The sequence below is a fragment of the Chiloscyllium punctatum genome, chromosome 15, assembly GCF_047496795.1.
Source record: "Chiloscyllium punctatum isolate Juve2018m chromosome 15, sChiPun1.3, whole genome shotgun sequence".
NCBI lineage: Eukaryota > Metazoa > Chordata > Chondrichthyes > Orectolobiformes > Hemiscylliidae > Chiloscyllium > Chiloscyllium punctatum.
Genome location: NC_092753.1, coordinates 46,754,424 through 46,770,147, shown reverse-complemented (window position 1 = coordinate 46,770,147; position 15,724 = coordinate 46,754,424). Strand labels below are relative to the sequence as shown.

At 38.8% G+C, this 15,724-nt stretch overlaps 1 protein-coding gene across 4 annotated transcripts in view; it reads right to left on the bottom strand.

The window, feature by feature from the left end:
• LOC140486218 (limbic system-associated membrane protein-like) overlaps positions 1-15,724 on the bottom strand; it is an 884,602-nt gene that overhangs the window by 137,607 nt on the left and 731,271 nt on the right. For all 4 annotated transcript variants that reach the window (XM_072585049.1, XM_072585050.1, XM_072585051.1 and 1 more), the window contains exon 4: positions 7,225-7,359. In XM_072585049.1, the coding sequence (XP_072441150.1) occupies positions 7,225-7,359 (135 nt within the window). The remainder of the gene's footprint in view (positions 1-7,224; positions 7,360-15,724) is intronic.

Sequence of the window (15,724 nt, the reverse complement as noted above, 5' to 3'; positions counted from 1 at the left end):
GGTTTGTGGATTGTGGATTTGCTTCACTGATTGGAGCAGAGATAATGTATCTTTAAAGGGTTCGTGGACAAGATTCATATTCAGCATGTGGCGCTCACAGGTGTCTTTCATCATGTATGCATGATGCTATGGGCTGAAATGAAGGGTCTCAGATTGCTCAAAAGTTAAATGTCCTCCCTCGTGTTGCAAAATAATGAGTGAGCCACTCCAGGAGTGGTGGCAGTCATTTGTGAGCTGCAGCGCACTCTTGTTATTTGCATCACGGTGGAAGAGATAGTAGTCACGTTTTATGCAATGAGTCTCAGGCTCAGCCTCAGCCTCTTCCCATCAGTCAATCCCCAAATGCAGCTCTTCCTGTCAAGCTCCTCAGCTTTGCACTTCTCCATGAAGGTGCGTTGAGGCCAATATGTAGCAACATCTGTGATGGATGAAGTCACTATGTACCCTGCAATGACAGTGACTGCTGTTAATAATGTAAACCCAGAGGTAAAAGAAGCACTTCAGAGTCACCAGGTAACCACTTTATTTTTCATGTCGAGAATTGTCACCATTAAGTTTCTAACCAGTGTATGGGGTAATGGGAAATGCCATATAGCTAAAAATGAGATGAACCAAAAATGAGATGTTAATGCATGCAAAAGGTCACTCACTGCTCACTCGTGACAATCTCGTCTCATTATCCTACAATTGGTTGGAAATGGGATTAGTTTTTCTCTTGATTTAAGAAAGCTCCTCACCCATCTCACAAAATATTCACAACTTTCACACTAATGTCCCATCATTCCGTACCTAGAAATGTGTCACTCTCCTGAACTACTGAAGCATCCATTTTGAAAAGTGCAGCAAAATCTTTGAAATGTTATGGGTGTTGATTCTGTCCACGTTTTTGAAAACAGGCTTGCCAGCTTTGGATCAGTTGGTTCGTATGCTGAAGGTTCATAGTTTTCTTCATTAAAAGGTGCATGTGTCATTCGTATCAGTGAGGCATTGAATTTTCTGAGCTTCTATGTTCATCATTTGTTCTGAAAATCATGGATTTTTCATCAAATTTGAATCTTGGATGTCTGGTAGGAGAGCCTTTTTACTGGGACACTTAACAAACTTCAGGCCATGAACTCTGTTTTCCATTTTGACTAATCAGTACTTTGTTTGCAGTTGCTGTCAGTAGACTGAACTATCTTCTGTCACAAAAAGTGTCAGAAGTGGATGATCTGGTCAACTGAGTTAAAGGAGGTAGACAGATCGAGAAGCTTGAGGAGGGATACTTTACCTTTTGTCACAGTGACACAGATTGTATCTGTTAGTTTGATAAGATACACTTCCCTACTCGGGCTTGCTAGAACCTGACTGATGGAATTCAAAATGGAATTGCACATGATTGGGGTTTTATCATAGATTTATTATATTAATTTTTTTATAACTTTAGGATGTTGAAAAAGGGAATTTGAAGAACAATGGCAGTTTATGAAGGCAGTGTGGTGAAGTTTTTGTTTTGTTTTTGAGAAGAAGGCTGATGATTGCAGATTCAAAGAGGAGAGATACTGTACTAAAGTCTTCCTGACTATTCACTCTTGTTTTTTTTATTTAGTCATGTCGTTGGCTGGGTCAGCATTTATTGCCTGTCCTTAGTTGCGCTTGAGAAGGTGGTGGTGAGCTACCTTTTTGAACTGCTGCAGTTCCACTCTATTATTTAACATTTCCTATGACAATCAGTTCTGATACCTCTGCTTGTGCCTCCCAACACCATGTTTTATGATTTTTGTAGGGAATTGCTTTTCAGATGGTTAGCACTTTCCTGAAAGTAGGCCAGACATTGAAATCCAACAAATGACATAACCTGGGACAATATCTACTGTTCACTTCTCTTAGCAGTATATCTCACTTCGCTGGCCCTTGTACCACTGGTACATCTTTGTAACCTTAACAATGTTATATCAATATTCTACAGCCAGGAGTAAGCTGAAGGACTTCCCAGAATCCAAACTGAAGTTTGAAATATAATTGATAGGAACTATTTTTTGAAACACTCATTTTATTCAAGTGACAATGGTAATTTCCTTACTTACAAATGTTACTGTATAATTTCTTAGGGTTATCGATCTGAACTAGCAATGCAGCACAGTAAGGTCTGTTTATTCTCAGCATACTAAGTACAGGGCCTGCATATTCCAAGTGGTTGGAGAGAATGTGATAATCTTTCCAGTTCAAATGCAAAATTTTCAGTAGTTTCTAAAGCCTTTGGTCACTGACTGTATTTCTATAACAGTTAAAAGCTGAAGTAATGTGATGCTCATATCTGGAGGTTGATGGGAGCACGCCTGCCACTGGCATTACTTATCAATGACATTCTCCGCGAGGGAGAGAGAGCCTGCTGTGGACTGTCACTGTCTCTGCTGTGCTTCCACTCGGAGCTTGACTCACAGATTGACTCGGGAATGTCGGGCCTGCTAGGCCTTTTGAGTTCGCCTTTCGAAGCTGTGATGTATTTGACGATGTCTTGATATGGATGGGTGATGATCAATAGTCTCGCTAGGAGCTACTGTGTCAATGTCAAGGTTTCAGAGCTCACAGGCTGCTATCATTGTACATCTCTGAGGTCTTCCTGAGTTACCCCTTAAAGACCTGATGTTGCAAGAGCTCATTTTGATTTATTTGTGAGTTTTGATCACTGATGGACAATCAGGCTGGATGCAGCATTCCAACAGAGTTTTGAGCCGGACAAGTGTTTGAATACACTTTTTTCATCCTCTGCCTCATGGTTGAGCAGAGCTAATCCTAAAGAGGCATTCTCTCACAGCTACACCCACCTTTTTGCGTCAATTATGAATTAAATTATTAACCGAAAAATGCCAGCTTTGTACCAGGTTGTGAATAAAAGCTCCAACATATCACAATTCTGACCTTAGTATCACTTACTGGTTGCAAATTTCTGTCAAGTTGTTTGGCAAACAGTTGAAGTCTCTATGGGTGATATATTTTACAACAGAAGGACTGCAGGCCAGAACCCATTATGGCAGGGCATTGCCTGCTTTTAATGATGAAGTGAGCTTTATTGAGGACAAGGCCTTTTGGCTTTCTTGTAGCCCATGGGCATCCTGCTTATCCCAATATGCCAGAGAGCTGACAGCTTGAATGATTGCAGTAACCACAATAGTAGTTCTATTGGAAAGGAAACTTGAGGACTTTGACACAGTGACAGTAAGCAACACATGGTATAACTCCAAGTCAGGAAGGGGGTTTTGTGCCCATGCCTCTGCTGCCTTTGTTCTTCTTGATGGCTGAGGTTTCCGATTTGAGAGGTTGAAGGAACCTTCACGAGTTGCTGGAGTGCTCCTGTAGATTGTAACAGACTGCTGCCACTGTGCATCAGTGCAAGACAGAATGAATGTCGAAGATAGTGAACAGAGTGCTGATCAAGCAGCTACTTTGTTCGAGGTGGTGTTGAGTTTCTTGAGTATTCTTGGAGCTACAGACATCTGGCGAAATAGAAAGCATTGCATCCAACTTTGTGCCTTAGTAAATGGTGCACAGGCATTGGGAATACAGGACAGAAGTTAATTGTTAGAATTCTCAGGCTTTAATCTCTTGTAGCTACAATACTTATGTAGCTGTTTCAGTGTCTAGTCTGATTCAACAAAGGAAACGTCATTGACAGGGGAGATGATTAGGTAAGTTCTTCCTGCAAGTGATTACTTGTGGTATTAAAATTTTATTTAAAATTTTCAGACCAGACCTGAATGATATCAGCAACTTTAGCAATCATGTCTTTTGTCCTTATAGCTAAACAAACCATTTATATAAAGTTGTGAAAGAAAAGGATAAATCCAACTCAGCCAATTAGGGAGGGAGGGTCATTGTCGATGCAGCTGAAGATAGTTGGGTTGAGGATATTGCCCTGTGGAACTCATGCAGCAATGTTATAGAACTGAGATGATTACCTCCAATAACCAGAGCCATCTTCTTGTGTGCTAGGTCTGACTCTAACTACTTTTTTTTATCCCTGATTCCCACTGACTCCAGTTTTGCTTGGGTTCTTTGGTGCTACATTTAATCACATGCTCCACCATGTCAAAGCAGTCATTTCCATCTCACATCTTGAATTTACTTCTTTTTCTCCATGCTTGATCCAACAATGTATTGAGGTTAGGAGCCAAGGGATTCTATCAGAACCCAAACTGAAAATCAGTAAACGGGATATTGCTTTGTAAGTGCCACTTGACAATTCTACTGATTAGAGTTAAAAATTCTACTGATGAGCCCTTCCAATACTATACTGGAATTGGCAAATAGATTGAAGGAGTGGTAAATGGCTGAGTTGGGCTTATCCCTTTTTTTAAGCAATTTATATAAGTGACTTAGATGTAGGGACAGAAGGTATAGTTGCTAAACTTGATGATGACACAAAGATAGGTTAGAAAATAAATTGTGAAAAAGATACAAGGCTACAGGTCAAATGAACCATGAGGGAAGCTAATAGCATGTTATCATTTATTGCAAGTGGAATTGAACACAAAAGTATGGAGGTTGTGCTTCAGATATACAGAGCATAGGTGAGACCACATCTGGAGTACTGTGGTCATTTTATTTAAGGAAGGGTGCAGATGTATTGGAGATAGTTCAACGAATGCCTATAATGAGCACGTAGTCTTGTAAGGAAAGATTAGACAGCCCAGGCTTGTATCTAGTGGAGTTTACAAGAGTAAGAGGTGATTTGATTGAAATATATAAAATTCTGAGGAGTCTTACCGGTGTATATATGGAGATGATGTTTTATTTTTGGGAACATAAAGAACTTGCAGTACCTGTTAAAGGTCAGGGGTCACCTATTTAAAATAGATATTAGGCAATTTTTTTTCAGAAGTTTGAGGGTCTTTGGAATTCCTTCCCTGAAAGGACAGAGGAAGCAGAGTCCTTAAAGGTTTTGAGGACAGAGAGAGATGGATTCTTCTTAAAGAAGTGTTTCAAAAGTTATCAGGAACAGACAGGAATGTGAATTTAAGTTTACAATCAGATTAGCCATGATTCTATTGAAGGGGGGAGTAGGGCTCAATGCGTTAAATGGCCTATTTCTGTTCCTGATTCATAGAATCATTTGACATACCAGATCAATTTTCTGCCTTGTGTGTTTGAAGTCAGTGTTGAGGCCACCTTGAATAGTTTGGTCAGGGACACAGATAGTTCTGAAGCATAATTCTTTGATACTGTGGCTGAAGTTTTGTCAAGACCCATAACCCTTGCCGAATGCAATATTTTCAGATATTTTTTGATATCATACGGAGTGAATTAAGTTGATTCAAGACTGGATATTGGGAATCTCAGGAGGAAGCTAATTTGGGTCAATCACTCAATGACTTCCACAGCTATTGGTTGATCCATGTTGTCATAGGTCTTACTGAATAGCAGACCTTGCTCATCACATCGCAGGTTGCTGTAAAGTAGGCTCATGGAGGGATGTTGTGACCTTTACATTACTGCACCCTAAACACAATGCCAAAACAGTCAGCAATTGCCTATTTCTCAGGAGCAGCTCTGCTTATTTTTGCATCCAACTGCTCTGCTATCTGCCACCTGGTGGTGAACTTGGTAAAATGCAGCTCTCCCCAGCAACACACCACCAACAAACCTGGGTTGCAGTTTGGTTCAAAATGATTCTACGTTATCATTTGTGAGAATTATGAGGAGTAGAGATAGAGTCAACAGGAGAAACCTGTTTCTCTTGCCAGACAGTTCAAAAATCAAGGGTCATAGGTTAAAGTTAAGTGGAAGGAGGATTAGAGTGGATGTGAGGAAAAACGCTTTTAGAGGTGGTGGGTGTCTGGAATTCACTGCCTAACTTGGTGGTGGAAGTAGAGACCCTAAATTCTTTTAAAAACTCCCTGGATCTGGATTTTAAGTGCGGTAGGCTGCAGGGCAATGGGTCATATGCAGGAAGATGGGATTAGAAATGTGCATTGGGTGTCTTTGGGTCACGATGGACAATGGCGTGCACCCTGGGCAGAATGGCCTCTTCTGTGCTGTATCATTTCTCAGGTTCTATGTAGACCCAGCTAAATTGACAGCTGAGCCTTGAAGTCAAATGGAAAGAATCACAATAACATGTAAGTCCATGAAAGAATCGGGGGCGGGGGAGAGAGCAAATTGGTTTGAAGATAGGTTAACCAGGAGGGGACAGGGATCAGATAGAGGCATTATGGAATTTGGCATAACATAAGCTGTTGAGACTATGTTCTGAACAACAGGAATCTGTCCCTGGTAGAGTTTTGGGGCATTCAGAGCCTGGTGGTGGTGACAGTGTTAGTGATGGTGCAAAATCCAAATCTAACTGGGGGAAGAATAGGTAATGGAGGCCTCAGGAGACCCAAACAGCAGCAGGTAAATTTCAAAGGCTGCAAAAATGTGGGCCTGCAGTTAAGTCAGATTTAAAGTTCAAACACACTTAGCAACTTATTCATTCATTGACCTCTGTCCTCAATTAAAGCTAAAACGGGGAGTTTTGGAGTTGGGTTTGGGAAAACTGACTACTGACTCTTCAACCACACCAGACTTTCACTTAAAAATCAGGCAACTCTCATAATTTATATGAAATAACCCAAACACTTAAAAGATCAGAGATTTATGCATGATAGGTAAAGTACTATAAAAGATTACAGATATGTTGTGAAACAGGCAGAAGACTTATATTCACAAATGGACCCAGTTGTAAGGTAGATAAATATTTATCAAAGCACAGAAATAAATGGCAAACAAAGAGATCGTGGGTTTGAAGCAAATATTCATTCTTCTTACTTATAAAAATAAAAATGCACAATATCTTTAATTAACTAACGACATACTCAATGAAATTACCATACACTGTCTTAAGTAAATAACAATTATCTATATCCAATACAATGAAAAATTATGTACTGTGTCAATAAGACTGTAAAAACTAATATTACAAGATAAATAGCTTTAACTCATTTTAGGTTTTATCATTTTAACTTCAAATTTGTTTATCTTTTTAGTCAAAAATTCTATTTTGTCAATTGCTGCAATTGTCAATGTATTGAATATAAATTATTTAAAGCATCCTTGCAAAAATACCCTGTTAATTCTGATTAAGTAAGTTCTGGTCTAAAAAATGAAAAATATATGTTTTCAATGATATGGCTGAATCACTTGACACCTGTTTAAGTCCAGCACTTGGTCTTCTTCGGAATGAAAGGTGATTTGTGAGCAACTTACAGTTAACAGTGATATGGACTTTCTTCTCATCAGCAGAGGAAACCTCATTGGCGGCTTTGCACTGGTAAATGCCGGCTTGGTATTTGCTGATCATGAAGATTTCCAGGTATTCCTCTTCCTCTTCAAATTCCCTGGCTAAAATACAAGTCATAGTGGTGCTCATTAAAACAATTGTGTCTCACATTCATTCTTTCTCTTTCGAACAAAGCTGCAGTTGAGCCGAAGCACAGTTTAAATTTACAATTACAGTTTACATTTTAATATATGGTGACTACATTTGGCTCCAGAGGTGTTTTAATTTGTGCCAGCTCACTTTAAAAGATACTATGCGAGTTCAGGCATCAGCATCAGCAGGAGAACATTGCTTGCATACCATATAGCCTTAGCTCAATTTACAAGACATAAGGCCAAATCATATAACCCCTACAGTGCAGAAACAGGCCATTTGGCCCAAGAAGTCCACACCAATCCATTCCCATTCCTATTGCGCTGCAATTCCCCTGACTAATAAACCTAACCTACACATCTGAACACTATGGGCAATTTAGCATGGCCAATTCACTGAACCTGTACATCTTTGGACTGTGGGAGGAAACCCACGCGGACATAGGGGGAATGTGCAAACTCCACTCAGACAGTCGCCCGAGGCTGGAATCGAACCGGGTCCCTGGTGCTGTGAGGCAGCAATGCTAACCACTGGGCCACAAATGGACATATTATTAGCTTAACTACATTTAGTTTACTAGTTAGCAACATTATAAGCTGCTGGTTCAATGATTATAATTACCCGCATCAATAAGACAACCTGCATAATATTCCTCACCACAGAAAAGCAACTCAAAGAGGGTGAAATCCACAAGTTACAGAAATGCAAGATCTTGGTGGGATTAAGAATCTAATAAAAACTGGAACAATGGATAAATCGGCCTTGATGCAATTGAGCTTTTATATTATTTTTCGGGATGTTAATAGAATTGAGACCAGGGTTGTACAGCTGCTGAAAGAACCATAAAGGTTTACTTCCATTTGTTCATGTTGAGCTGGAGAAATTTAAAGACCATCAAACCTGTTCATGTCAAAACGAACAGAGAAAACGGAAGAATTGGAAGATGAATGCTTCCTATCTGAATGTCGATCTCATCTCAAGGAGTTTTACCAACAAGTAAAAGGTAAATAATGGTGGCAGGTAACAAGGATGGGGCTCTTCCACAAACTACAGGTGATTGCACCAGCATGAGAAGAGAATCTATTTGAAAAAAAAATACAATAATCTAAATGGTGACAGCATTACCACAGGGGCACTCTTAGTGGAGAAATGCTCTTAGATTATAACTCTATCAAAGTCAAGAGTAAATCTAAAAAGGTGAATGATATTTCAGATTTTCGATATTACATTAACATGCAGTATTATCAGAGCTAACTCAAAGGAGGATAACTGAATTACAATGTTTTAAACTTTGGACAGAACTTTAAAAATGTGACATCAAATAAAATCCTCAGAAAAGAAAATTCAGTGCACTGAAATGTATCTTTCTGGCCTAGTATGTAATTATATTCTGAATGGCCCTAATGTTGTGATAATATGGACAGGTTTTGGTTCTCTAGCTGTCAATTGCTGGCACAGATCAACCTTATATTAAAGGACACTAATTATAAGGTCCACTGATATCACTTCTCATCTCCTTGATACCACTTAAAACCAAAAAGGTTATGCCACAATCAAGAGTATGAAAGCTGCATAGAAAAATCCAGTTCAAAATATGAATCAGTCAAAAGGATGTATGTACATGTTATGAATTCTAATTTCAGGATTTGATAACAGTTCTCTGCCAATTAAAGGCTTGACTCATACATAGCAAAAGCAAGCAGAAGTCAAAATATATTACTTTACTATACCTCAGAAATCTATGTCAATAAGTAGAAAAGAAAATAGGAACAGAAAAGTATACTTAATTTCTGTTAGGACAATGCACCAGTGATTATTAACACAGTTCTGTAGCCATGAACCAAAGTCACTTTCTCCCTTTGAGAATAGATTTCATTGTCAGAATATGTACAAAGAACACAAATTTCAGCAACAATTTCCTTTAGTTTATTTGCTTGTGGCTATAACAGAAATATTAACTATCTTCTGAAATGTTTTCTGCTGTCAACAATTGAAGCAAATTTCAGGAGTTGACTTTTTCTATGATTGGAAATAGGAAACCATTTAGAAAATTATGAAATTAAATAGTGCACTGCATATTTTCACTTGCACATGGTACCTTAAGAGCTTCAGCACATTACACCAATACTTTTAGGATCTGATATGGTATCTTTAATTATAGCAGTCATTATGTATTGCACATGGTGTGATACCCTCAACCCTCTTTTCCACGGTTGAAAATATTAATATTGACAAAGTAGAATTGGGAATAGTTCAGCGTGGGATACATTTACTTGAAAAAAATTAAAAATGAAAAGGTGGATGAATCAACAAGGATTTCAAAGCTGTCCTCTTTGTATATTGTGGTCTAATTTCAACTAGTTTGCAGCCAAGTGACTACACCCATGTACACATAATTCACTCATTATACATCTACACTAAGTAATTAACATTTATGAAATAAGACAAAATCATGATGCTCCAAAATCAATGAGATGTGACAAAAGACAAATACTGACACTAGTATTTAAATCACTTCTGCTGATGTAATTTAACAGTGCCCTAATTTGCACATGATGAGTAAATTCCAAATATTTACTTTTCGTGTTATACAGTAAATACACCAGCATAAATCAGAGGCAGGAAATCTGTTGAGTGGATTCACTTTATGGATATCGAGCGTTCTTTTTCTTTTGTGTCTGGATTTCACTGGTAAGGCCAGCATTTGTTGCCCATCCCTAATAACCCTTAAAATTCAGGAGGCACTAAAGAGTCAACCACATTGGTATGGGTCTGGAGTCATGTATATGTTAGATCAGATATGGATGGCAAAGTTCCTTGCCAGAAGGACATTAGTGAACCAGATGTGATTTTACAGCAATTGTTGACCATCGTCGTGGTGACTACGACTAGCTTTACAATCCAGATTTAATCATCAAATATATGTTCCTCCAGCTGCTGTTGTGGTATTTGAACCCCTGATCCCAGAGCATGAGTCTGGATCCTCTGCATTACTAGTCCAGTGATATGTCACCACAATGCTACAATCTCTCTGTTAATTTGGTAGTGTTAGTAGAGTTTACAGTATTTATTGTTGCGATAAAGCATTATCAATCTGGTGACAATAACTCTCGTTATGACTCATATAAATTGACTAATTGCGTCTTCCGCCAATTGTACTTTACTTAATACAATCAGGTTCCCAGGCTCCCAGGCTCCAACTAACCTGAAAGTACATTCTGACACAAGAGATTGATCTAAACCTTGCCCTAGTCTCTTTGTTTCTGTCACGTTCGAACTAATTAATGCTCTGCCTTCAAAAAGAATCAGATTCTATTCTTACATCAAAACACAACTACAACCTGTGCTTCTGTATTAATCAAGTATAGTGATACAGAAAATAAAACAAATTACTGTGAATGTTGTGATTCTGAAACACAAACAGAAATTGCTGAGAACCTTAGCAGATCTGGCAGCATTTGTGGAGAGAAAGCAGAGATAATGTTTCACATCCAGTTACCCTTCTTCAGAACTGCAAATGATAATTCTTGAAGAAAGGTCACTGAATTCAAAATATTAGCTCTGTATGGTAGTCAGAGTTGGCATGTTTATCATAAGTTAAATTTTTAGGTGTTTATCCAGCTCCTAATCCTTTCAATCTTTACCCCTCTGCTAATAGCTTTCTTCCTTATAGTTACTGTCGAAACCCAAATTTTGATCTGTTATTGGTTTGTATGAAGTAGTTTGGTAGTTAGTCTTTTATCAGATTATAGACTTTTTTTCCGTTGTCTTGGACATTTTCATTCTGTTCCCTTACATTTCCAAACTGTCTGTTGTTTACATGCAGAGACAAGATTAGAATTTATTCTCATCCCATATTTGTTCCATCACCAAATATGCTATCTTAAAGCAATACTGGGAAATCACATCAAAACATTTTAACGGGATGTATTTTTAAATATGGAAAGATAAATTCTTTCTTTACCTAAACTAAGGATTCTTATTGTTACGGTCCACACTTCTATTGAATTAATACCGTCAGATCATGAAATCTCTGGCACATTACATAGGGTCCAAACATACTTTGATTTATATCACAGGACCCAAAAGAAGGTTGTCTGCATATCTGAATCTTTCTGTTCATATTCAATTGCAGGATTTTAAATGATGGAAACAAGCTTGTGCACAGTGGTCATAGTGAACCAAATGGTGAGTAAGTGTTAAAATGTGCCCGTATCCTGGCCAGCATTTCTCCCTTAAAAGCAAGATTAACTATGCAATCAATTTATTGTAGTAAATGAGATTCTGTTGGCACAAAATGGCTGCTATGACTGTGCTTCAAAGATTAATCTTTCTTCACCACAAAATGTATTGCAGTTTTTTAATATTGACACTAATTTTAGTTTGATTCACTCTGACCACCTTGCACAAGCCCGTTTTCCACCATTTAAAATCCCACTATTTATAAAATGAATGTATTCAGCAACGCTAAAATATACAGATTACATTCTTTTCGGTTCTATGATATACTCGGCCATCCTGCCTGCATCAGCTGGTAAGTAACCATGCAGCCTAAATCAATTAGGAATCATTGAACTTAGAACTGGCCATCTTCCACTAGTAAAATGGCTCATTTTCAGCAAGGCCATTCTACGTTGGTTTACAATGTCTTCTACAAAGTACAGTCCTCGCGATAGCAGGCTATATCCCACAATATAAATCTTAACTAGATTTTGTGGTCTGACACACAAGTATAAAGACTACTTACATTACATGGTTTCCCTGCTGATTTTTATTTATCTGAAATCTTTACAGAACTTTCTTTTTAGTTGTCTCTGATTGGATTTCAATTCTTCCATTTCTGTTTAATTGCAAATTTGTTTAATTGAATGACACCATTACATATTACCATTCTGATCAAAATGCACAGCCGACTTGTGGTTACTTAGTTTTCATTGCTGGATTACAGTAAGTCAAGCATCTAGACACTTTATATACCTAACACATTTAAATAATTTAAATAACACATAGTATGCAAAGTCGCATGTGGATGTGAGCATTCATTTCCCAGGTTTGGAGAATCCATCCTTTGAGAAAGATTAGCATGAATGTTATCCTAACATACAGTAGAATAGAATTTCCTGAACAATACAAGTCATTCAGTTGACAACAGTTGATATTACAGACTGATATTGCTGTCTCAGGCTTGCCGCCGTATTCTAGTAAAGCTCAGCACAAGCTGGAAGAACAACACCTAATTTTCCACTTGGGGACCCTGCAGCCCTCCAGACTGAATATCAAGTTCATTCATTTTAGGGCCTGAAGTCTCCCATGTCCTAGCCCCCTATCCCACACATAAGGCCTTGTTATCACATAGTCTGCCATTATACACTACCTATTATTAGCCACTATCAATCTCCATGAAGACCTTTTCACCCTCCCAGCCAGATCGTTATTGACTCCTTTGTCTGTCCAACTTTTCTTCAGTCTCTTTGGGCTCTATTCCCAACTATTGCTTACTTCTTATTCCCTACCCTCTCCTTACCTTCTGCATAATAAACTGACATTCTGCTAGTCACCATTAGTTCTGAGGAAGGGTCTCCAGACCTGAAACATTAACTCTGATTACTCTTCACAGATGCTGCCAAACCTGCTGAGTTCTTCCAGCTATTTCTGTTCTTGTTTCTGATTTAGAGCATCTGCAATTCTTTCGGTTTTTATTTGATAAGTGGGTAATTGGCTGAGTTATATTTTTCCTAGTTTTTGTGGGCAGCACATACCTGGACAATTTTCCATAAGGCTGGATAAATACCAGTGCTTCCGTATAGCTTTGAATTGCATGCCCTCAGTACTATTAGTGGAATGTTGTTAGAACCCATGGCCTCTGCAGTGTCTAATGCCTACAGCCATTTCTTGATATCATGTGCAGTGAATCACATGAGTTGAAGACTGGCATTTGTGATGCTGGAGACCTCCAGAGGAAGCAGAGATGGAATGGCACTTGAACCTGGAAATGGATGAGATTTATTACCTTTGCCTTTTGTCTTAATCTACCCCATCAGTGAGGATGAGAATAATTCTGGAATCACCTCCTACTCTTGTTTAATTGTCTACCACAATTTGCGATTGGTTGTGGCAGGATTGCAGAGTTTATGTCCAAAACGTTGATTGTGGGATTTCTGAATTTGGTTTACTGCATGCTGCTTCCACTGTTTGGCAACAATCCTTCATTGTAGCTTCACAAAATTGAAGTTTTTAAAGTATGCTCTCCTCCACTCTTCTTTGCGCTAGGGTTCATCTCACAAGTGATGCCAATGGTAGGGTGGGGATATGTCCAGCCATGGGATCAAGGTGGATTGTAGTTGAATATCATTCTGTTGCTGCTGATGGCCAAGAATTCCTGCTGGATATCCAATTTTGAGTTGCTAGCTCTGTTCCAAGTCTGTCCAATCAGCACACTCGTAGTGTCACGCTGGAGGGTCTCCTCAACGTGAAGGTGCGACTTCATCTCTATAAAGACTATGCAATGATCACTCTTGCCAATGTTGCCTTACTCAGCAGATTCCCTTCTCAAAAGGACATCAGTGAACAGGGTTTGTATGACAGTCAACAATGGTTAGAGAAAGTGAGGACTGCAGATGGTGGAGATCAGTATTGAGAGTGTGATGCTGGAAAACCAACAGACGAGCAGGAGAATCTACATTATGGGCAAGAGCCCATCATCAGGGACATTCATCATTTCTGACGCAGGGCTCTTGCCCGAAACATCGATTCTCCTGCTCCTCAGATGCTACCTGACCTGCCGTGTTTTTCCAGCATCCCACTCTTGAGTCAATAATGGTTATTGTGTTGTTGTGCGGCCAAGATAGTTTCTTAACTGAATTCAAATTTCACTTGTTTGACCAGGAAGTAATTTTCATTAATACGCCAGGTCAAGCAGGCCCTGTCATTACTTATATTAAAAGGGGATGGTGGCAGCAAGCTTCAATTTGAGAATGAGCTCATAAGGTTTAGTGAGCTGACATATCTATCCAAAAGCCAGAAAGTTCAGTTTTATAATTTTATAGAAGGAGATGTAATTTTCTGACAGTGATCTCCTAGAATGTACACTTACACAGTTAGGATTTGGCAATGCATACTCCTACCGCACAATTCTCGGCAAAGAAATGCATAGTGGGAGCTCAGAGAACAGAATTCAGTTCATCATCTTTAATTTTCTCCAGAAAAGAATTTGTAAAATCAACCCCACAGTTATCTCAGCACAGACAATTTCTCTTCAGGAACAATGGGAATTTGCAATGTGCAGGCAAAATGTGTAACCCAGTATTTTACATTGAAATATGTGAAAGACATACAATTTAATTTTTAGTTCGAAATGCCACCACATTCATTGCAGCAGAGTAAAGGGATTTGCAGAGGGGTTCCAAGGAACTGCTTCTAATGTCCAATATGATCACAATTTTGAAATTGATGCTCATATTTTGTCATAATTTAGTCCAGGCTGTAAAGTGAAGAAATAGCTTTTATATCCTGAACCAAAATAACTAGTTGACAATGCTACAATAGTGGCACACATACTGCTCAATATAAAAAAATCAGATAAACAACACATTCACAGCTGAATATTGACAAGGTGGATGGTGACTTTTGGCAATGGTACCCATCTAAAAGATTGGAGAGATTTATTGGGAAAGGCATTCTTGCTACAAATGATAAATTTCCATTTTCCTTACTTATATGCATACTGGAGTTTTCAGATTAAACTAAGCACAACAAACATTCCCTATCAGTACAGCAGAGTAGCTGACAGCAACTCTTGGCATTGCTACATGCACAATTATACATCAAAATCCAGAAGTTTTGAGAAGGAGAGGAGAGGATTAGGCAAAATGGGAGGATATTTAATTGGGGAAGAGGAAACTATGATGCGATTAGACATGAGTTAGGAAGCATGGATTGGGAGCAATTGTTCAATGGTAAAGGCACTATAGACATGTGGAGATTGTTTAAGGAACAGTTGTTGCAAGTGATGAATAAATATGTCCCTCTGAGACAGGCAAGAAGTGCTAAGAGAAAGGAACCTTGGATGACGAGAGCGGTGGAGCTTCTTGTCAAAAGGAAGATGGTAGCTTACATAAGGTGGAGGAAGCTAGGGTCAAGCTCAGTTCTAGAGGATCACAGGCAGGCGAGGAAGGAGCTCAAAAATGGTCTGAGGACAGCCAGGAGGGGGCATGAGGAAAGGCTTGGCAGAACGGATTAGGGAGAACACAAAGGCATTTTACACTTATGTGAGGAACAAGAGAATGGTCAAAAAAAGAGTAGGGCCGATCAGGGATAGCATAGGGAATTTGTGTG